Source organism: Lepisosteus oculatus, chromosome 3 (assembly GCF_040954835.1).
Source record: "Lepisosteus oculatus isolate fLepOcu1 chromosome 3, fLepOcu1.hap2, whole genome shotgun sequence".
NCBI lineage: Eukaryota > Metazoa > Chordata > Actinopteri > Semionotiformes > Lepisosteidae > Lepisosteus > Lepisosteus oculatus.
The window spans coordinates 39828340-39853046 of NC_090698.1; the positions used below are offsets into that span (position 1 = coordinate 39828340).

At 38.2% G+C, this 24707-nt stretch overlaps 1 protein-coding gene across 1 annotated transcript in view; it reads right to left on the reverse strand.

The window, feature by feature from the left end:
• The window catches only part of golph3a (golgi phosphoprotein 3a), a 29769-nt gene extending 5380 nt beyond the window's left edge, over positions 1-24389 (reverse strand). The window contains exons 1-2 of the mRNA XM_006626738.3: positions 23940-24389; positions 1425-1556 (exon numbers count right to left, since the gene is read on the reverse strand). Of these exons, the coding sequence (XP_006626801.1) occupies positions 1425-1556; positions 23940-24152 (345 nt within the window). The 5' untranslated portion in view covers positions 24153-24389. The remainder of the gene's footprint in view (positions 1-1424; positions 1557-23939) is intronic.
• Between the last annotated feature and the right edge of the window lie 318 nt (positions 24390-24707).

Consider the following 24707-nt stretch of genomic DNA (forward strand, 5'->3'; position numbering starts at 1 on the left):
AAATGATGAGAACCCAGCTACAGGACAGAAAATTAAATCACAATGTTAGGACAATACAAACAGCACTGTCCCACATCTTTAAATTACTAACTGCTGCAAAGTTTGTTCCATGTAGAGTTTACAACATAGTTACAAAAAGACTGAGCTTGTTATTATATGAGCCTATATACGAACACACAATTTAAATAGATCCTGTGTGAAAGCTGTTGAATCACATAACAGGCTGTTATATCACATTTTTCTAACCAGACAGTTCAGTGCAAAGAAGTATATGCTCAAAATAAAGACCAATTATTCTAAGCAAGGTTAGCATCTTATTTTCAATTTGTGAAGCAAATCGCTTAAATCAAGGGCAGTCAAACTCTAGGTAAAGCTAGAAAACATGTGCTGAACAAGAGGTTAAAGCACTTAGAACAATGAACAGCTTCACAGTGTTGTTTAGAAAATCCCAGTGCTCATTTTAAATCCATTAAAACATCTCCACTCCAAACACAAAAGTGCACATTATGAAGGTAGCAAGAAATCCCAAAGACAAAAATAGTGGAACACTGTAAAAATAAATGCTTATAATTAAATGTGTTTGGTCCCAATAGATCTACTGGAAAAAAAAACATGATGAAATAGGTATGGTGTGTAAATGATATACAAGAATGGCAGACTGATTTGGCATGGCAGAGAATGTGCTGTGATCTTCACACATGAAACCACGTGATATTACCAGGACTGATATAAAGGAATATTAGTTCAGTACATGATTAAAAAATGTTCACATTAAAGAATTTAATCCCTAGATATTCACCCTTCTTATAAAATTTGTGTAAACATATACAACCTGGCTCTATAAACCTAGGTGCTTGCTCCCTCTTGTGGTGAAGAGTTATTTTCAAGGGGTATGAAAAATGTACATGAATACATTTGGTGCACGTTCCTTGTTTAACTTATTATAAAATTATCAATAACTGTATCACTCCCCTTAATGTTAAATAAAAAAAATTAACATTTTTATTATAAAGTATATAATTATACTTTCACAACACAGAATTTAACTCTGAAGCTCAAAAATGAGCATGCATTTAACTTGCCTATCATAAAAAAGTTGCAGTTCTTCCAAGTATTAAAAATATATATTTTCAAAACACAATTTTAGTAAAGTGGCACGTTTTGATAACTATTTCCAGGGTTGCTGTATTGAATTCCTGCTATATTAAATTGTTAAAAAGGATCAAGTGAAAAACAGCAGTTTATCTCCTAAGCAGTGAAACAGCACTATCTCAACTCAAAAAGGAGAAAAACATTACATATGTTACACTTGTGGGAAACGGTTTTCTTTCAAAGTTGTCCAAATAAAATCTCTGGAGCTGAAGGCGATTAATGATAAAAAAGGCGTCTTCACACTTTTACAGTCTAAAGAAACTGGTACAGACCTTTCTTGCCAATAAGCTTTTTCTCCTCATCCCACAAGCCTCCAGCTGCAGACGTCCTCTTAAGGCCAGTTCAATAAGCATACAGCCCCGCAAACCAGAAGAGATGCAGTCGTTCCAAAAGGATGTGTAGCCCTGTGTACAAACAGAAACGTTCATTTTAAGTAACAGCAGGGCTTGTTCGCACTGTTCGGGGGAAGAGGAAAAAAAAAGGATGCAGATCCATAGTTGTTGAGGAGCTGCCCAATGGGAGTCGAGCAAAACAATGAGATGAGTAGGTTGCACACTTTCTACCCCAAAGATATTTAGTAGACAATGTTCCGGCACACAAAGATTTTAAAAAAGTTGACTCAGCCACACTTCCACTTAAGGGAAAGAAAAACATGGGATATATAAAAATTAAAAAGTTGCACACTGAAATGTATAATTCATAATAGTGTTTCCCTGGTCTCATGGAAGGGAATTAAATTAAGATGGTCTCTTTTCAACAGACCACGCAATGAAATAAGTGTTTACAATCTGCCAGCCTGCACTGCGCCTAAAAGCCAGAGAAAATGTATAGAAATAAACTTGACTCCAGGGACTTTTTTGGCAGTTAAATATTAAACAGTCATAAAGACCTTTAAATACTAAATTATGTTCAAGCTGTTTAGTGAAATCAAAAAACTGAAATGACTCTAGATTACTCAACAATATCATTACAGTAATAATAAGATTACTTAGAAATAATATTAATTTTTAGATTCAAACCAGAAACAAGACTTTCCACTTCTTCCCCAACACATGTGGGACTTCAATCAGAGGTTTGCCACTGAACAGCGATACCTGTAAAGTGCTGTGAACATGAGCTAAAACAAAGAATACAGGAGAAGTGTTTTCACACAGAGAATTGTGGGAGTCTGGAAACAATTTTGTAGTCATGTGGGTGAAGATGACTCTTAAGAATCCTTTAATTAACATTCAGCCATCCAGCCATTTTCTAACTGCTTTATCCAATACAAGTTAATGAGGGGGCCAGAGCATATCCCAGCATGAAACAGGCACAAGGCAGTATAGACTCTGGAGGAGACACCATTCCATCGCAGGGAACACACACACACACCTGAGCCAATTTTCCCAGAAGCCAAACAAACTACCTCTACGTCATTTGGACTGTGAGAGAACACAGGAAGAACATAAAAACTCCACACAGCCTAGCAACCTGGGATTGAACACAGGGCCCCAGTTCCGAGAGGAAGCAGTGCTGTCCCCTTTAACAAAGAAACTGATTCAATTGCTGGAGCTATAAGATCTCCTAGAAAGCTGAATCAATTTCCTCTGTTGTTTTTCAAATTCTATGTTCTTAAGCATTAGTGCTTCAATCAACCCTAGCTCTGCTGAAAGTGCTGTAGGACTCAATGTGAAAAAAGAGCAGATGGCCTGACAGCACAATTTCTTTCCCTTTACAATTGTACCTTCTATCACGTCACGGGCAGCACAGGCCCACATCAGAGTTTCAATGCCAATCAGTGGAGAAGGCAAGTCATTCACCGACAGCACCACAAACCACAAGATCTGTGGCGGCTGCAGGGGTCGTCTAGGTAACTGTGTGTCATCTAGTAACACGATCCTGACCCAGGCTGGAACACGCAAAACTTGGATCACACAGCTCTTCCTGTGATTGAGGAAAGCTTGTGTGGTCCTCCTCGCTCCCTTGCCAGGCTGGCATTACTGTTATAACTGTAATGCCAATGTCGAGCTGATTAGCAAGTGGTTATTTTGAATAAAATAAGGGGAAAGGTAAAAAAATGTGAAAAGGGTAGTTAACACCAAAAGGTATACCCAACATTCATCCATCCTGTCTCGGCAAGCACTGGGTGCAAGGTGGGGTACACCCTGGACAGGATGCCAGTCCATCACAGGGGGCACAGACACAGACATGTACACACTCATAGCAGGGTCAAGCCAATCAACCTACCTAGTATGTCTTTGGAAAGTAAAAGGAAACCAGAACACCTGGAGGAAACCCTTGCGGAGAGAATGTACAGACAACACCACAGGTCCAGGACTGAACCCAGGGCCCCAGCCTTGTGAGGCACCAATGCGTCACCATGCTGCCCCATACCCAGCATTACACTGTATATTTTTCTATAGTGCACTTGCTGAAACAAAAACACACAGTTTATTAAGATGAATGTGTGCCTTCACAGTTGTTTTACTAGTTTCCTGTGCTCTCTCTATGCCATGCATCTCCGGAAGGCCCCAGTGAAGTCAGCTTTCACCTCTGCTCTCCAGATGTCAGGCCTGCCAGTGTTCTTCCGACCTGGGCCTCTGGGGAGGTTGCCATGGAAGCATGGCGATAAGTAAAATGCCAGTGGAACTGTGGAACTGCAGTAACATACAGCGAGGAGGCTAGAGCTCTCAGCACAGCTTGATTAAAGGCAGCTAATCCACATAATTCATAACAAATCTAAATGAAGTCTGTAAATTAATTCACTTGTAAGGTCTATCACTTTATCTTCAAAAGGAGTAATACAGAGAATTTGTATGAACTCTAAATCCCTTCTCCCATTAAATATGCAAGTGTGTAGGCAAAGCTGCTGTGTTAAATGACCAGGTTTCTTTAATCCTTGACAAACAAAAATAAATCATAAATGAATATGATCACATCATAAAGGCAAAACCACAGATGTGAAAAAGGGTCAAGTGAAGCTAACAGCAAGTGCATAAGGCCATTTCCTATTCCTAAAACCCACATTCAAAATTAAATTAAAAAGGTAAACGTATGTACAACACTTTCAAAAACATTTCACACAAATACAATTGATAAACATAATAGAAAATGATTATATCTCATGGAAAGTTTCAACCCCTGTAGACATTTGCTTTACAAATTTACTCTAGAAGTCCTAGTCATCTAACTTGGTTGTTCAGTGGTATCGAAAAGTAAAGCAGAAAGGCACCATTCTTTAATTGCAGTGGGTATACATTTTTTTTATTTTTCTTTTGAAAAATAATACTGCTGTTTCTCCTAGACTGCCGTGTGCTTTTGGAATATTCAGCACATTAACACCGTCTGAGTAACTGCAGACATTTTTAAACTCACCTGTTAAGTAAATTTAAGATGGAGAATTGTTTATTTTGAATTGCCAAGGGATTGGAATGCTTTTTCACAACATTTTATCCAGTACAGTATTTGGAACTTGAGTTAGCCAGCCAAATCCCAGTGGGTTCTGATCTGCAGACAGCAGTGGGCCTCTGCAGGAGTCTTATGGTACCGATCTGAATAAGGCCAGCTCTGTTTGGAGAAGCCAGATAGACACTGCTACTGTTTCAGGTCAGCCGCTCTGCTGTTTTAAGCACAGCAGTGCTAATACAACTTACTACCCTTATTCCCATACCCTTACTAAACAATTCTTTCCAACATCACATCTGGGCACCAGTCCTCAGCTATGAAGCATAACTATTCACATAATTTCTGGAATTAGCCTTGAGATAATGCATGGCAGTTTTCCCCATCTGTCTGGGGAAAAAAAGCAATTCACTTTCAAAAGTTGAGTTCATTTTGAATTAACAAAATATACTTATTGACCCCAAGGAGTGAATTAAGTCTCTTCTAAAAACATAGATACAAACCCCCCCAAACCATCCAAAGAGCCTGTTTTTATTGTAATTAAGTAGTACTCTCTCTATAGTTTGATTGCTATAAGAGATTTAATACTTTCACTACCATAGTTTGGTTTCTGTGAGGGTTTAGAACTCCCATATTATTAAAAAATTAAATAAAGTTTTAAAAATAATGGAAGTATGCAGATACAAAACAGCTCATTAAGTATTTAAGGATTAACATTTTAAGTGACAAAGCAATAAATCATTTCCTCCTTTCCTATATTTAAAGGTCTCCTAAGGACAGGCATTAAAAGAAGTTGAGAAAATAATGGTGAACACATGTCTGAAGAATAATTTCAGTGTTTACTGAAAAAAGAGAACCAACTTGGTTTCATGAGCAGTGTGGTTTGAAACTGTGCTTTAATCATGGTAAGAACAGCTATTCTTGCTACCGGATGCGTTAAATAGGAAAAACAATCAAGTCAAGAAGTCATCTGAGAATCTCAAGAAGTCATCTGAGAATCTCATGCCTAATGTCCAATGTTTTCATCTTTTGGCACGTGACATCTCTTATCTTTGGCCAATTCCTTTTCTGAAGAGGCCATTATGTAACTTGCTTTTCTGTTTTGCTGTTTACATCTGGATTCTGTTATGGATTTATTTTCACCAATTGTTCAATATTCAGCAGAAGTGTCATGTATTTAACAACCACAGTTAAAATAAGTTTGGGTAATTAAAAATATATATATATACCCGGAGGGCAATAAGCTGCTCTAAGATGTTACCAATTTAAAAGAGGTAAAGACTGCTAATAACCTTTTAAAGGGGGTAAATTTGTGCAAAAAAAAAGAAAAAGGAAACCTTGCATATTGTAGTCATCAAAACTCCTGTGCTTCCTGCATGGTCTAAAATCTTGTTTCAGTGTCTGAGTAGTTTGATGAAAACTCCCTAAATTACCCATGTGATAACCGTCAAGACTTCCCAGTTAAACAAGTTATTTTAGTCACATTAAATACTTGCAGTGAACTACATTTGTATATATAAGGGCACATTAAATGCAACATGGAATCATCATTCATAATATGTGAATATTTCATTATTCAGGACCTAATGGAATAGTCAGCATGCAGGAATCAAAAATGAAAAGAAGCGAACATGACGTGTTTTTCAATTTAAATAAATGGATAAACTTTTGAAAAGTAACAATCAGCTGAAAGCCAATCCCAGTGATTAAATATAAGCAAGTTAGAATTATGAGGTTTCTAAATAACAGACTGTGATTCAAAGATCTCTTACACACTGATTTCTGAAAAAGAGATACCCACGGAACAAAAATAAATCTCCCAAGAACTCTACAAACTTTTTATTTTGTTGATGTCAGTAAAATAACTTGGTCCTGGTGTACCATGTTAACTGGAGTAAATCAATTATTTTCAGGTAAGCAGAGACAAATTTCAGTTAGGTGTAAGTTACTTAACCACAGCATCAAACGGACTACAGAGTCACAGATAAAAGCATTAACTTGAAGCAAATTAGCTTGCTAATCCATTTAATTTAAGAATGTGTCATTATTAAACTACACTTTTGAATGAGGTCTCCTTGAAAGTGCTAGAAATACAGATTTATCATAACAGTTGTCAAGGTTTCAGATAAATTTATTAAATAATCCAGACATGTGTCTGTACTGCCAGAGTGAAATGACTACACCCTGTATTCAGGGAGCAAAAATAAAGAGAAAAAATGTTACTTTAGGAAGTGAATATACTTACAGCCAAACAATACTCATAATACACGGATCTTTAGAGGAAGTCTTTTTCACTGAAATTGTTAACACAGTGGATTACAGACAAATCTGTACTCCACTGTCACTTTAAAACACAGACAAAAGTAGTGATTCACAAAACACACCACTTCATATTGTATATTCATTTTACAATTGAGTTCAAAGCACCATGGGACCAATTTAGAGGAGCCAATTTGATAACCAGTAACTGACAAACCAAGACTCCAACAGGGATGGATGTTGAAGCGAATATGGCAAGTGTACACTGAAATAAACCTACACACAAGTGCAACAAAATACAATGGTTCCTGAGATGAATAAAATAAAATTAAGGTGTAATTGTTTCACTTTCTGGTTAAAAAGAACATTTAACTACCTGAAATGTGTGATTCTTTTTTTGGTTTCGTTATGATTACTTGGTTAAGAAATTGGGATAAGAGTAATTAGGCTTTTCATGCATTTAATCAGCTGGACTATTAAACTGAAATGCTATATTTTAGCCATATTAAGTTCCAGATGTTTACATGTCACTGACTACATGATTCAGGAAGTGTAAATAATTCTTGTGGACCCCTACATACATCTACACACTGGTGCTGCTCAGCTGTGTTGCTACCAATAAGCCACACCCTGTAAACTGAGAGCTATCCACACCACATTTTGGTCAGATGTTTTGAACAAATATGGCATTAAGATCTTGAAACACAATTTGCAGATGATATGACCGAAAATAAAGCACACACAACTTAAAACAATCAAATTAAGAAACTGAAATGACAGTTCACAGAAGGGGAGACCAGCTCCCTGTTGCTTATGTAAATAATGTCACGTTATTTACTCAAAACACTGAAGCTTACTTCTCCTACGATCGGAAAACATTACTGGACATCAGAAACAACTGCAGGGATTTCTCCTTTAGTTCGCTCCAACCACCTGGACCACTGACTCCCCTACCACCCCACCCCCCACACTATCCAAGCTAGATGTGTGGAAATCACTAAGTAGAGTGAACACACATAAAGCTGCTGGACCTGATGGTATCCCTGGCCTGGTACTCAGAACATGTGCCTGGCAGATCGCTGATGCCTGTACCGACATCTTCAACATGTTCTTGGCACAGGCCACTGTACCTAGCTGCTTCAAGACGACTACCATCGTGCCAGTACTGAAAAAATCAGCCCCCACATGCCTAAACGACTACCGCCCTATTGCACTCACCCCCATCATAATGAAGTGCTTTGAAAAACTACTTATTCCGCACATTAAAGCCAGCATTCCAAAAACACTGGATCCTCTCCAGTTTGCCTATCGCACAAACCGCTCCACAGAGGATGCAATCTCTATAGCTTTACACACCACACTAACCCACCTGGATAAAAGGAACACCTATACAAGAATGCTGTTCATTGACTATAGCTCAGCATTTAACACCATCATACCCATAAAACTTTCTACCAAACTCAGGGCTCTAGGTTTAGATACAACCCTCTGCAGCTGGATCCTAGACTTCCTCACCAGCAGACCCCAGAGTGTCAGGATTGGCAATCTCACCTCCAACACACTCACCCATAACACCGGTGCCCCTCAAGGCTGTGTGCTCAGCCCACTGCTTCACTCCCTATTCACCCACGACTGTACTGCTAAGTTCGGCACAAACACCATCATCAAGTCTGCTGACGATACCACAGTCGTGGGCCTGATCACTGACAATGATGCGACTGCCTACAGGGAGGAGATAAAACAACTTGCAGACTGGTGCCGAACCAACAACCTATGTCTCAACATCAGCAAAACCAAAGAGCTGATTGTTGACTTCAGAAGACAAGGAAAAGTTCACTCCCCCATCTACATAGAAGGGTCTGCGGTGGAGATGGTGAATAACTTCAAATTCCTAGGTGTTCACATCTCTAAGGACCTTACATGGACACTGAACACCTCTAGTCTCATCAAGAAGGCACAATAGCGGCTGTACTTCCTGAGAGGGCTGAAGAAAATACACCTACATCCACTGATCCTCACCAACTTCTACAGATGTACGGTGGAGAGCATACTGACCAGCTGCATCACAGTCTGGTACGGCAACTGCACCGCATCCGACCGTAAGGCACTACAGCGGGTGGTCAAAACTGCCCAACACATTATCGGCAGTGCCTTACCATCCATCCAGGAAATATACAACACCAGGAGTCTGAAAAAAGCCATTAAAATTATGTCTGACCCCACTCACCCCAGTCATAACTTGTTTGTTCCCCTACCATCTGGCAGAAGGTTCCGGTCACTCCAGTCGCACACAACTAGACTCCAAGATAGCTTCTTCCCCAGAGCTGTCAAGATGATGGGCCCCCACTCCCTCCCACCATATTATGATCTCTCCTAACGTCTTCCTGTACCCACAATGACTGTACTCCCACACCACTACACACACATGTAAGCCGAAATTGTACTGTCCCCTCGATAGCCCAGTAAAACTGTTACAGGCATAATATTTAATATTTATTAATTAACCATACTATTTTTGCACTGTTCCAAGAATTACCTTGCACTGTTTTTGTCCTGTTATATTTTCTCTGTGTAATTTTGCACAGTTTTGATTACATGTTACTGTTATTGCTATTTTGTTACTGTCTATTGTCTTATCTTCTGGGTCACCCTGGGTAACACAGTAAGACAGCAGTGGACCAATATTCCAGGCCTGTCACCACCAAATAACACCATCAATATTAGCATTGCCAGGTAAATTTCCAAAACTCAGCCAAGAAAAATGGAAACACTCTTTGAGCCAAACCCTTTTACCATCCTGTTATGAAAAGAACAGCTGGGACTGTCAATTTCTCTTTTATTTCTACTGCCTTATACACATAAAGTCATTTTGAAATGGAACTTGATGACTTTATGACTTTACTTATTTTAACTCATACTGCCTTACTGAATGGCAGGCATATATTTTTAATTTCAGTTTACATAAAGCTTTATCTCATGCACTATGAGAGACTTCTGTGAGATGTTATATTTCATAGGTTATACAGCTTTTTTAATTGAGTGAATTATTTTATAATAAGTCAAACTGATCTTCTACAGTGGAAGATTTAATGGAGTCTAAATGCTAGATGGTTGAATGAATAAAACAGTGTGAATGAATTTATAAATAGATTCCAAATTGGGATTTTTCCTATGAATCATCTTTCAGAGGGAAGCAGACTAATAAGCCAGTCATTGCCATATAAAGACATTCCTTTTTAAAGAAAATCACTTCATACCTAATGATATTTTTAGCTGTTTGTGCTACTTAAAGACAGACCACAAAAAAAACTTGGACATGCTAATCCAGTACTTTGGGATGACTTTTTAAAGGTGTTGAAAATTTCATTTAAAAGAGTGCTTGTTTTTTCTGAGGAATGCTGCCCTGTGCCTCTGGGACATATTTCATTTGCTGTAAATGAAAACTTAAGTAAAATAGATCACTTGTAATTATTCTTACCTATGAAGCCTACTCTCTTTTCTGAGTGTAGGACTAAGAAGCACCACTCTTAACGAGACAGATGAATCAAAACTCTCTGCATGTGTTGAAGAGGTGGAAATAAATCAAAGTCTAAGAAAAACTATGCAAATCAAGAGCATATGAACTCCACACAGACAGATGTCCAAGCCCAGAATTGAGACTAGGACCACCTTACCTGACTTTTTAGATGACTGCTTACTGTACCTTCCATAAGTGTTTACTCCCTTCCAATTATAACCCATGTTATTTAACTACAAATGTAGTAGTATGTGAAACGTTAGTCTGTCAACTGGACAGTATAGCAGTGATTTCATTGCCCGAAGACTTAATGCCACAGACAGGCAACAGGATATGAGAATGTGTCTTTTGTCTGACTTTCCGTTTCTTCTTTCAGACTCTGCTTTGGCACAATGACAGGTGCTGTACAAAACTTTCTACTGTGTCTTTGTGGAACAGAGAGGTGTATTTTTAATTTAAATCAACAGATAACATTTTAACATGAAAAAACAGTTAACACCTTCAGTTTTGGAAACCTATCAACATACAGTATTTAACGTGTGTACCAGAAGTTTCTTTTTATTGAAAAAGTGCACAGCTGTATTTTGTCTGTCCCTTATTAACTGGAGGTAGATTTCTTTCTGCAGGCCTTGCCTGTTAGAGAAAAGAGCCAAATATCTAATATCACGGTTCATGTCCATAATACTAAAACTAGTTACACAAAAAAAGTAACAGGATCAGTGTGCTGAATCTTTTTGGAGTTCATCTTGTGTTTCTTCAGTAGAAGCAGAACAAAATGGGCATTAATGGCTGAATGGTTTCCTCTCATTTATAGTCTTTCACATGTTCAACAGGAATTGATTCTGCTGCACACGTGATCATGTAGACTGCTGTAAAGTAACTAAGTTTACTGACAGAATCTTAGTTTTATTTGAGATGCAGTGTATGTTCAGACTCAGCTTCAGAGAATGAAATAAGTCAACTACCACTATCAATTTAAGTATCATGAGGACTTTGAAATAGTGCAGCAGAACATATTTTTGCTCCTCAACTACTGCAGATGCATAAAAACACTGTTCTCACAAAATTCTGTGCCTTTTTCAAAAGAATTTGAAGCCCCTTCTGCACTCCCTGAAAATGTACACTTCTGCTACTGACAGATTCATACCTAGTGTGAAAAAACTGAATAAGAATTTAATAAAACTACATATATTTCAAGTCAATAACTACATAAGCAATACTAACGAAGATAACTGGGTAGAATGTATACATTTAGTCTTAATAATATCACTTTTTACAGGCAGCACAAAGTAGCAAACAACTAAGTAACTATATAAAGAAAAAATCTAAGTGAAGTACCATACAGCCACACATGCAAGAGCTATACATACCCAATTCATAGGTCAGAGTGACAAAAACTGACACAGGAAGCATGTTAAACACAGGGAGTTATAAAGCTAGAGTTTGTCTGGGGACTCTTGGAGGTCCTCATTGACTACTCTGGGGGTTCCCAGCAACAAAGGAACACTTTTCATTAGCAGTTTAGCACACTACTGTTGAAAATCCACATAATTTCCAAGAGGATTAAGTCTGACAGTACTTACAGTCAATCTGTTGGCTTGCAGTTTGCCCTTAATGTTAAACTAAAATACTCCCAAAACTACAATTTTGATATTTTACACTTCTGTAACATTCTGAGCTATATTTGCCATGATACAACTGTGGTCTTTTTAAGGCTCTGGGCATGGCCCTAGTAGTTTGCTTATCAGGTTTTCTAGGAATTGATGAGTATTTCAAGAATATGAAAATAAAGATTTCATCAAAACCATCCTGGTGTGTCTAAAGACTGAAATGAATGAGCATGGAAAATTACAAAGTAGGATCTCTGGTAGTTTAAGAGCTACAGCCAAATATACGAAAATGGAGAGGGTCTTCATTCTAAGCAATTTCTCATTAAAAAAAATCCAAAAACCTTGGGTCTCCTTTCCTGGGCATTGCAAATTAACAGTCCAACCATTCAAGCCAATTATCCAATTACCAATGAGTCTTCTACCCATCAAGCAGACCATCCATAGCACTAACAGACATTAAATTGTTGTGGCTCATATGTGATCACCCAATTAAAAAAATCCTTAACACGTAAAAGGAAAAGGGACATGAATCAGTCAGCTACCAAACAAGCTGGACCATTCAGAAAACGCATAAATCGTTCTAATTTCATGTTTAGACAAAATAAAATACTGGTTCAAAAAGAGGGGATTCTATTTATTCCAAAACCAAAGTCTGACAATCTGAGACAATGGAACTAGTGGAAAAAGGGTACAGAAATGATGAATGATGCCAGTTAAAAAATCCATCTCCTCCTTAGATTGAGAGAAAAGAGTGTATGTCCAGAAAAGGTTTGTGTTTTGCAATTTAAAGCAGGCAAACACAAGCTTTATAAACACTTTTGTAGGAAAAGATATCAACTTTTGGAAGTTAGCTGATATAAGGTCAAGAGAACATTAAGATATATTCCAATAGTTTGCAATCTTACTTTATTTGTATGTCCAGTGTAGGCTCAGAAAGGCCGGCTTCTGAAGACATTAGTGGCATTGTAACAAAATAATATAATGGGAAAGAGAACTTTTGCAATAGCCATTATGATTTGGAGATTATCCACAACACATCTGTGGTGATAATGAGTTTCCTCAATCCAGCAGCTCATTCATTCTCAGATCCTAGAATGTATGGATTCTTGGGATATCTTTAAAAAAAATAAAGAACGATCTGTGTTTCAGAAGACTACATAGGTAATGTAATAATGATTTAATCAGGCAAGATGTAGATCAGAAGTAGTCTTCAAGGAAGCCTGGATAGGTACAAAAACAACCCAAAATTATCAAAACCTTACCTCCATGAAACAAAAGTACATACTTTTGGGAACTCTTGACACGGTCATGCTAAGATCAGGTTATCTTCACACATATTTAACCACTCATTAGTTGAGGTAATGTAATTGGAAAATGCAATGATAACTGTACCTAATTTAAATGGAATGACAGAGCTTTTAGTGCAAACAGCAAAAAAAAACATGGATTATTTACTGAATTTCTGTTGAACAGCCATCTTACTCAATGGGGGTTGTCCCTAGAAGGGTATCCCTGCACTTTAGTCTGCTAAAAGCTTGGCATGAGACTAATATTAAAATACTTTTCCAGGACAATTTAGAATATATGTGGGGGGAGAACCACAATCTTTCTCATTAGACTCTCTCATGATTACTAGCAGAAAATGACGGATAAGGACAAAATAAGAGGTATTTCTTCAGATCAGATTCAGTGTATAAATAGTCAGCAGCCATTCCTGGTCCAGCATCATTGTAACATGTCAGTGTGCCAAAACAAAGACCCTTCCACATATACTCAAATAAAAGCCCCACATTAACCTTCAGCTGTTGCTTGTATGTAACAGTGCACATTGTTAAGAACCTCAAAATGGTTTAAACGTTATGTTCCAGGATCCCCACTAAGAACAGTGCAGAATGAGATACTTTCAATCCATTAGATATCCACCAAGAACTTCTGAAAAGTGTATTTTGAGACTAATCCTAAATGTGGTGAAATTTCATCAAACAGATTTTCTACCAACAAACTAAAAAACACTTCTAAAAGAAAGAACACAAAGGTCTGCGATTTAATCCTCATGATAAGTATAGAACAGACAAGCCACTACTAATTGTAGCAGGGTATTCATCTGCTCATCTGTACACTCACTGTTTACTGCTTCATCCAATTCAGGGTGGCATGGGAGTCACACCCTATCCTGGCAAGTAAGGGACACACAGACACGCAGACAAGCACACAATAACACCAGGGCCAATTTTCCCAGAAGCCAATTAATCTACCAGCATGCCTTTGGACTGTGGAAACAGCAGCACCCGGAGAAAACTAACATGAACACAAGTTGGAGATAAGTGCTGTGTGTGAAGGTTTCCACCTGGCCGAAGCTTTTTCCTGTGAGAAACCCTGATGATGGTTTTCAATACTTTCACAAACATTATGAATAGTAGAGCACACTGGATTATTAAACACCAGGTGGTGTTTTCCATCCCGTAAGCATTAAAAACTGTGCCAGCAGTGTGATTTTAGCCAGCAAACAGGGACTAAACTGTGTGGCTACAAATCATATGCTGTTCAGGGCGCTGTATTTCTAGTGTTTAGCAGTAAGTATAGTAAGGTTAACTCAAGCTTATGCACTTTTTTATATCAAGTTTCTGTTTTTAAACACATTAGCCGTTTAAATTAACACAGTTCATCATTAAAGAACAAAGCTGTCTTACAGAAAAAGTAAACATTGCAGCAGATAAAATTGCTTTAAATCACAAGTAGTTGAGGAAGTGATCTAGCCCAACCTCTGCCAAAACCCTGGCAGGACACTGGCAACTGCACCATAACAGCAGACTGAAAAACCTCCAGCTGATCAGCAACAGTCATTCATAGCATGAGCTGATCCATCATGGCAGTGGCAGTGATCAGAATCATCAGAGACATAAAAGCTTATGAACAAAAGGAGGTGATCTGGCTAGCTTGTTTGGTTGTAAGTAGCAACCTGATTCAATGAATATAAACAGCTGCTTTGTGAAAGATGTCGGCGTGTCAGCTTTAACAGCATATCTGGACAGCTTGTTCCACGCTCCCACAACCCTTTGTGTAAAAAAAGCTCCTTCTTTTCTCAGTTTTGAATGCACTTCCCTGTTGGACTGACAGCAAGCTGTAATTGTTTTTAATACCTGACTGAGTAAAAATAAATCAATGAACACAGCTTGGCAGAAGATGTTGCTAGCTAAAATTGCTTACAAAGCTTCAATAGACACTTCATCATAGCTGAGTCATTACTGGCATCAGCAGTTCTTCTGCTTGACTTTTTTTTCTTATAGGTATCCAAGATATACACCATACACTTAAAAGAATATATACTTTAATTTTACATGTCTTAACAGCATTTTATTGAAAGTGATAAATATTTACTTTTATCATCAGTATCTAATGTAAACGAAGTCACTGACTACAATCTAATACCCTAAATGAGGGCTTTAGCTCAATCTATTCATTTTGTAACTGTTCCTTCTACCTAAATTCATCCAATCAGGGTCACAGGGGAGCAACAGCCTATCCCAGCAAGCAGTAGGTGCAAGGCGAGATACGCTCTGGACAGGATGCCAGTCCATCGCAGGGCACATACGGACACTCACATGCTCCCACCAGGGTCAGTTTTCCTGGAGAACAGCTAACCTTCCAGCACGTCTTTTGACTGTAGGAGAAATCTAGAGCACCTGGCAAAAAACCTATTCATGGTCCAGAATTCAACCCAGGGCCCCAGCACTGCAAGGCAGCAATGCTGACCCACTGTACCACCATGTTTCCTGGCTTTAGTTTATTTTATTTTTTAACCACATCTGTGATTGACAACACTGCCCCTGGGATACAATGTGACGTTCTGGCTTCAGTTGTATCTGTGCTCAGAATGAAATACATAACCCAATCTGCACAGTTTCACATACAGCAACAAAACCTGCAGGACAGTGTGCCTGAAAGACCCAACCCTTGCTAGTCACACTCTGACAGCTGAAGCAGGGGAAAGTTACAGAAAAAAAGAAATGGAAATTTTAATCTGCTTAACTTTTCTAGTCTGACACTGGGTACACCTCTCTAGAATTGATCTGTTGCCTGAAGCAATCCCGCTTTTCTTTAAGCCAGCCGTGTGGCTTATTCATCACGCCATGAAGGGTCTTACATCTTGATCTGCACAAGACTAAAAATCCAATTCTTCACCAGCGTCTAAGATCAGGGATAAACAGACACAAAAGAAAAAAAACAGATTAATACACAACCTAATGCAGACTCTGAGACACGAGTAAAAATATTTATAAGACTTTCAGAGCTCCAAATACATTCCCACACAGGCAGCTACCAACTGACCTTACAAACAGGAAAAGTAGTTCTTATATAACTACTACAGCAATTCTTCTCAGACAAATTTAAGTTGTACAGTCAGCTATGAATAAATATTAAATAAAGTATGTTAAAACTAGAGGAAATTAAAGCACGTTGCAGTGCTGCTGTCTTAGTCTCATCTCTTCATAAAGCTGTTTCAAGACCCTTCTGGCTCATTTTTGTATTTCTGAGCGAATTCTGCATCATGAGGCAGGTAATGTCATGACACAAAGCCAGGAAACTTTTGAAACAAACTGTTTATGGACAGGTAAGACCAAGACAAACTTACCAAAGGGGTGAAAAAGTGTGCATAAGCAAATGCTTCGATATTGATTTTAGTTGCATTAATGCAGCTCAAAAAAGACAAAATATCTGTCCAACGCAACAAATGTGTTGATCAGAAGAAAAAGAGTTGAAAATGCTGTACTGGAAAAGTTACTCTATCTATAATTCCAAGTGAGCAGGCATTTTATACACTGAAGAAAAAAAAAATCAAGTCAGAAAACACCAGGAACAGGAAATTATTTTAAAGTGGCTGCAGCAAAAGCTTGGCAAAGCATCTCACGTGATCACACAAAGAGTTTGTTTTCATGGGGTTAGAGACTTTAAAGGATATGGAACCAAACAGTGCAAAGAAATGAAGATTACCCAGAAATAATATTTATAACATATTACCATTCATATTTATCTCATGACCACAATTTTACAGTTGAATTTGCTCTTCCAGTAGTTTTGGCGGACATTATACTTTAGTCATTATCGACATAACAAATAAAATAAAGTGTTAAATATATTATTTTTAGGTAGGTGGAAAAAAACTGTATTATAAATAATAAATATAAAATTAAATGTTACAAAAATGATTCAAATGAATCAAGAAAAATTAAAGTAAAGATTCGCCAGGGTATTGTCTAACAATACCCCAGTTCTAACAGAATCTTGCAGTCTTATAAAAAGTGTACACAGTTACATATAATTCCACAAGGTTAACGTAAGGTGCAACAGTGAAGAGGTTAATTACTACTTATGAACTTGGTTTCCAAATTAATTTGTTCAACTTTTTAAAATAGTGTGGGCACTATGGTGACAGTGGTTAGCATTGCTGCCTCACAGAGCTGGGGCCCTGGGTTTAATTCCGGACCAGGGGTGTTTGTATGTTCTCTCCAAGTTCGCGTGGGTTTCCTCCTGGTGCTCTGGTTTCTTTCCCACAGTCCAAAGACATACTGGCAGGTTAACTAGCTTCTAGGGAAACTGACCCTTCTGAGAGTTTGTGCCCTGTGATAAACTGGTGTTGTACCCAAGGTGTATCCCACATTGCACCCACTGCCTGCCAGAATAGAATCTGGCTCTCCTGCAAGCCTGAATTGGATGAATTTAGTAGAAAATAGGAGAATGTCTAAACAGTACGTGAGCATCTCTCAGGTTGAAGGAAGGATCTTTTATTCTCATGAAGCAGAGCACACGTTGAATCCTTATGTTATTTTATCTTGAAAGAACAAGAAATGCTTGAGATCATTACTGTCACACATCCCTGAGCTGGTAACAATAATAAGCAATACATCATGAGACAAAAAGATAGCCAAACAATGTTTTCAATGTTGTTCTGGAAGAGGACACACCAAACCAAGCCATGACGTAAGAGAAGACTTAACAACTGGCCAGGATACCTGAGAAAAATTATGTTTGCCAATACAGTAGCTGTTGCACCACTTGGGGACCAGAAAATACATTTTTGGAAAAACTTTCAATTTAATCCTAACAGTTATTAATCTTCTTAACAGTTATACTGTCTACTGTATATGTCACTGTAGCCTGGATGGAATGGGATAATAATTAATAATCATGCTAATCACATGTTTTTATGGCAAGTAATTTATCACAATTAAGAGAAACAGTTATAATCTGCAAAGGCTTTGGATGAATAGCATAAAATGAAAGAAAGTGGCCAGTATAGAGGAAACCCTTGTCATGAAAGATAGTATGCAAGTTACCCTTATTTAACTTGCATTGTAAAAATAAAGGGGACACCATCTTCCTGCTACAATTATATTTCAGGCTCTGTCATTGTCTAGATTTTTTTTTCAGGGAATGCAGGGAATTTTTGCCATAGTGCATGGAGAGACTAGATTAACCAATTAATGGTTTTAAATGATCAAACAGTACATGATTAATTATTAATCTTTATTTAAAAGATATTTGTCCCCATTGAATTATACTTTCCATTCAATTAAGTAGCACAAGTAAAGCGAGCCCACACTATTTTGGGAAGTTTTCTAACTTCAGGTGATAACATCAGGTAAATAGACTGAATATAAACATGTAACCCACCCAAAAAATGACCGGAAAATGATACTCCCCATGTGGTACCTTGTCAGATGTTTGATATCACACAGGGGACTGACTGGGGACTTCAACAGTTGCAGTAAGACTGATGGAAAAGCATCTTCTGACAGTTTGAGTTGTAAACCTTTGCAATTTTAAGCTAATTTCTTAAGTATGTATTTGATGTGACAATCAATACAGGATTATCAAGGAAACTAAGAATTTCTCACACCCCTTTGAACTATTTTTAGGTACTGTTTTTTTTCTGGCTCTAGATGGAATAGCACAATATAATATTACAAACAGCATCTGCATATATTTCCCTGCAGAGGTAATTTTCATACATTTTAAGTATAAATTGCTTGATTAAATAAACCAAGAAATTTGATATATTTTAGTTTTAATTTTACTGACAATGGATAACTAAAAATTGCCCATCCCAACTCTCCAGAAAATGAAATCTTACAGGTAATCAAGTATGTTTTTAAAACATTAAGGGACTTCAATACATGAGATAGAATGCTGAATAACTGAAAGAAAATCTTCAGAAATCAAGAATCAGCTTATCATGCAGTATAGACAATCATGAGTTCTCAGATTCAATTAGCTAACGTGCAGCACTTTTCTCCAATGATTTCTCTCCATTTCAGTTCCACTGAGTAGCTTTGACGTCACTGACTGCTGAAGAGGTTTTCTTTTAAACCCAGACCCTAGCAGAGCTTGACTTGGAGCTCACCAGTGCTTAACATCCCTTTACCTCAGGTCAGATTCAGTCTCCGATTAGATCAATGAGGGATCACTGCAACGTTTTACACAAAATAAAAATGTGGCTGAAAATTCTTGAAAATGACATAGTAATAATACAATACTATGGCTTAGTCCCAAAAAAATCCCCATACTTTATTGCGTCATGTAAATAATTTGTATTTTTAGAGGGCATGAAATACTTTCTTTGTGGCAATTTGTTTTAAAAAAAAATTGTGACAGACAGAAAGATTGAAAATAGTGATAAGTGAATTGGATATTCTAACAGAATTCTAAGAAAACAAGAATCCTTACGTACTCCCAATCAAGACACCCCTTTTAGCTTAAAAACCACTTACATACACCCTTAATTAAAAAAAAAGGAAAATCTTTTTCTGTCGTAATTTTCATATCTTAAACCGTTTTTTCCCCACATTTGGAGGGATCCAAGCCAGGTATGAGCTCACTTCCATGGGTGTCTGGATAACCTGGGAAGAGCTCAGCTTTGCCCGCAAAAAGATCAGGTGTCTCTAATTCCCAGCTCCAAATCAGCAGAAGAAATCAAACCTAGTCAATAATGAGATACTACAGACCTGTACAGTAGAAAAAAGCAGCAGGTTCAACAGATGGCCTAGATTAGAAGAAGGGACAAACTAATGGCTAAACATGATAAGATCTTCCACGTGTACAAGGACATAATAATGTACATATAATAAGACTCCAGAGATAAAGGACTGGACACTCGTAACTTGAAAAGGGGTAAGCATTGATTTACACTCTCCGTGTACAGCAGATAATGACTAAAACAAATTTGAGGAATTTATTAATATGCACTTTCATATTCCATTACTATCTTACCATTCCTCTGCTGGCCTGAAGTTGAGCGATAGTGCTCTGCTCCTTTTAAACAACTGCACCAGAGGTACATGTGTACAAGCGGGAGCAATATGCCACCAGAGAGAGAGAACACTATGAAATATTTTTACCAACTGAGCCTTATCACAGGCAGAAGTATTCAAGCACTACAAGTTCAGGAAAACAAACCAAAGAAAGTGAAGGTCGAATTCTTACTGAGTGTTTTTTTTTAGGCAGACAAATCTTTATTCCAAATCATTTCAATACAATCAAAAAATCAGACCTGCTGAAAAGCAAAAAGAAAAGTGTCTTCTTGTGAAGGTCTCTATTTTCTCCATTTTTAAGAACGCGTCTATGGACCCTGCAACTCATCATAATTTGGAACTGTAGAAGTTAAATAACTGTGTGGGGAAGACTAAGTTTGAGAGTGTCTAAGGAGAGAAAAGCAATCACATAGTACTAATCTGTAGTGGTATCATTTGGTAACACTGTACAAGATCTGGCCATAAGAATCAGTATTTACTACCAATTAGAAGGCTATATCTAAAACTTTGTAAATAGTACAATTAATTGTGTCAGTTGATACGTCTTTCGCAAAATAAGAAAAGGGAAAAGCCAAAAAACTTTTTAACAGTCTATTCAATAGCCAACGAAAAGAGACTCTTGAAACTGAATTTATGAAAAGCTGAAACAAGGAAGCTTTGTGGCACTGGCAAGAAAACAAACTTGAAAAAAAAAAACAGTGAAACTGAGATGTGGACCCAATTCTGCGTAGACCCAAAATGTTATCCAAGAACTGATACCTATTCCTTAAAAATATTAAAGATTTTCTTTCAAACCGATGTGGCGAGAGAAAAGTATATATGGTACAGCCTCGATTATCTGACAGCAATCAACATGCTATATACCTATATGCTATGTACTGTATGCATGCACAATATTTTGCCCAATCTCATGCTGCTTTGTTTCTCAGTGAGTCAAATACTGCTATTGACGGAGCTTCGCTTGTTCTTTTGCGCTCGTATATATAATTTTGTTATTTGAGAAACATGACAAGTGTGAAGAGAAAGAAAGTAGTTCTTTCAAAGGAACAAAAGCCTGAAGCGTTAAACAGACTAGACAAAGGTGAGTCCATTCAAAAAACTGCATCTGAATTCAGTGCGGGACGGGTTACAGATGGTGACTGGAAGAGGATAAGAAATGAGGCAGAAAAGTGGTGTTCTGATCGGGCCTCAATTGAAGGACTGAGGGACAGGAAAACGATGAAGAAATGTGAAGATGAAAAGGTCAGCGAAGCTTTAATCAAACGGATAAGGGCATGCCTATCACAGGTCCGATACCTCAAGAGAAAGCTCTGATTTAGAGTAGATTAATAAACCAGATTTCATACTTATATTAAACTTACATTACTCTATGATTTGTCTACTCAGTTTCTGCATTATCCGACATATTCAATTATCCGACATACAATCGGTCCCGTTTAGGTCGGATAATCGGGACTCTACTATATAAGGCATGTAGTTTTCAATGTCATTTATATCTACTCATCCTTTATCTACTGTTTGACTTTGAACTTTACTATGTTATTATCACATGTGATGGTGAAAAGTTATGATTGTTTTTAAAGATTTCACCCTTTAAATGTGTCTAAACATCCATTCCATACAGACCTTTAAGATTAGCCAAAAAAGATACTATATGAATACAGGCCTACATATTCATCTGAAATGGCACTAATGCAAGTCTACTGCCAAAGGACTATTGCGTTTTAAACTACAGGAGAATAGTGTTGTGACATTTATTACTGAACTTCGTACTGAGTTTTTCTTTATCCTGTCCATGTAGTGTTATTAGCAGAAATGCCTTTTTAGTCATTTCAGCCTCATTTTCTCAAAAATATTGTAATTATACAAGTTCACATCGGGAATAAATAACATGAACTTCATCAAATGACATGTTTGGAAAGGGCTTATCCAACCATGATGTGGTTTTTGATCAGGTAGAAGAACCAAGAAAGCAGAACTCAACTTTTCATGTACCGAGAGCAGCACTACTACTTTGTAGGCTGATTCCTTCAGATCTTGGGAGTTAAAGTCTGGCACCAGTCAGCACAACATGGATAGATGCCCTCCAAGGAAAAAGAGCGGATGCTAAAATGGTGATGGCTTACCAGTAGATAGTGCCCTTCCTGATGGACCTAAATTTCCAAATCAATGACCCAGTTTGGTGATCAATGACACCATGGTGTGGGAGGTGCTGTCCGCTTAATTCGCCGCCCTCAGCGAAGGGCTACCCCACCCCGCTTCTAACACCAATGTAGTGCTTTCGGGTTCACGTATGCTCTCTCGCCGCTGCCGCCTCAGGTCAGCCCCCCCATCGCTGGGGACTCGAACCCGGGCCTCCGGCGTCACTCAACAGGGACCCAGCCAGTTGAGCTAAAGGGAAATCTCCTGTCAGCCCAGAGGCTGAGGTCCCTGCTATTCACAGGGAAGGGCGGTGACGTCACCACGCTGGTAAGCAGACTCACACAACCTGCAATGGCAGCCGTACGCATTACAATATACTTAATTCCACTGGTGAAGCAGTTTCTTACTTCCCTGCCTCTTCTGCTGTACAATGGGGCTACTATGTGTTACCCTGATGGGTACTACACTTCAGTGGTGGATGGTCACCCATTCTACATGAGAGGGCACTTGGAGATCCATCAGGATGAAAAGCACTATATAAAAGTGTACTGAAGAAGACTCCACAGCCAAAACGTTGTGTTTTCTTTCTTCTCTTTTCAGCATGGAATAAACCTTTTACTTGTTCCTTATTACAAAATAACCTACTTTGGTATGAAACGACTTCCAAAATCACATCTATGTGTTTGCTTTTTTATAATTTCACAGCTTAGATCACCAACTACGTCCCCTTTCCCTCAGGACAGTTAGCACAGTGCTCAAATTATTTATGGGAATTGTTCAATCATCCTAAAGGTAGTCCATACATTAAGAACCATAAGTCACATTGCCTTGCCAAGCTCAGGCTCAAAGGTAGCCAGAATTGAAACAGGAGAGCTCAGGCATACTTTGATAATTCTGAATTTCTTATTCAGGCAATGCAAGTGAACACACGAATAACCAGTAGTAAACTAATATACAAGTGCACACAAATGTAACCTTAAGCAAACAAACCTAAAGAGATTTAGCTTATTATTACACTTTCGTCTGTACAAACATTCTGCATAGCTATGTTTGGTAGTCACAAGTGTAATACTCTACAGTCCTGTCCAGGATTTCTTATTTTAGTTGGTTTGTTTGTTTTTAATTTAAAATGCACTGTAAAGATCAGTTTAATTACCCATTTATTTCTGGAGTCAAGCAAGTCAGATGCTGGCATCAACGTACTCATCTCTGAAAATGGTACCAAACAAGGTTAGAAACTAAGGGTAGCTATTATTAAGAATTATAACGATGAAATTAAAAAAGTTGGAGACGAGCACATAAAAACGGTCAGGTTGTATTTCAAGAGCGACTGATTTCAAGACCCCGACCATCTACAGATTCTGTTGTTGTTTGTTGTAGGGCGCGTATTATTACAGGGTACGAACGTATAAATATTTACAGCATTATCACTGCCAAGGTGCTCGTTCTAATCGCGAACCTTGACGAAACTATGGCAGCTACATAAAACTCTTTTTCGTATTAAATTGGAACCGTCTCCATACTCCTGAAACCCACACAAGATGTTCTGAAGAAATAAAAATGTTAAACCTCTCTGTCCTTCAGTCCCAGCAGCAGCACCTCTTCCATCAGCGTGAGCCGAGTCTCTTTGGAATCTCCCTTGTCATCGTCTTCCTGCTCATCCCCGCGGCGGGGCTCGTAATCCTCGTCCCCGGATCCCCTCTCCTTGTCGGCGGCGGCGTTGCGAGAGGCCTCGGTCCGCCTCTGCACCAGGCCCGAACTCCGCTGGGTCAGGGAAGTCATAGTCTGCAGACAAGTCCTAACAACGGCGAAAACACGAAAATCCTGGTCTCGTCTTGCCTGCGATCTGAACTCTCGGAGGTTATCGGTTCATAAATGAACTCCGATGGTGGTTTTATTCCCGTTTTCGCATTCAGATAGCTATTAAAATAACAGCAATCCCCGATTCACTCAGTCTCCCCTTTTTCTACCTCCACTCCTTCTTTCTCTCTTACTAGTTGATCCAATATGGCGATGAGCGATGACGACAGCAGTGGATGTGGCACTCTAGCCACCCTCAGGTAGGGATGGGAAACTATACAAACAGCTACCCTGCCAAGGTAAATTTGATCAAGTTATTGCACTACAATACACACATAAAAAAACAGTCTTGTAGAACTACTTTTGCCTCATATAGGAGCTCCATGACAAAAACATACTGACACAAATACTGTCTGTGCTTGCATTTTTTAATGCCACTCTTTTGGCTTGAACATGAGACAGTAAATTATTTAAAATCAATTAAGCTATATTGTAATTCAGCAATAACTGTGTAGCATTTAGTAGTAGTGAAAAAAA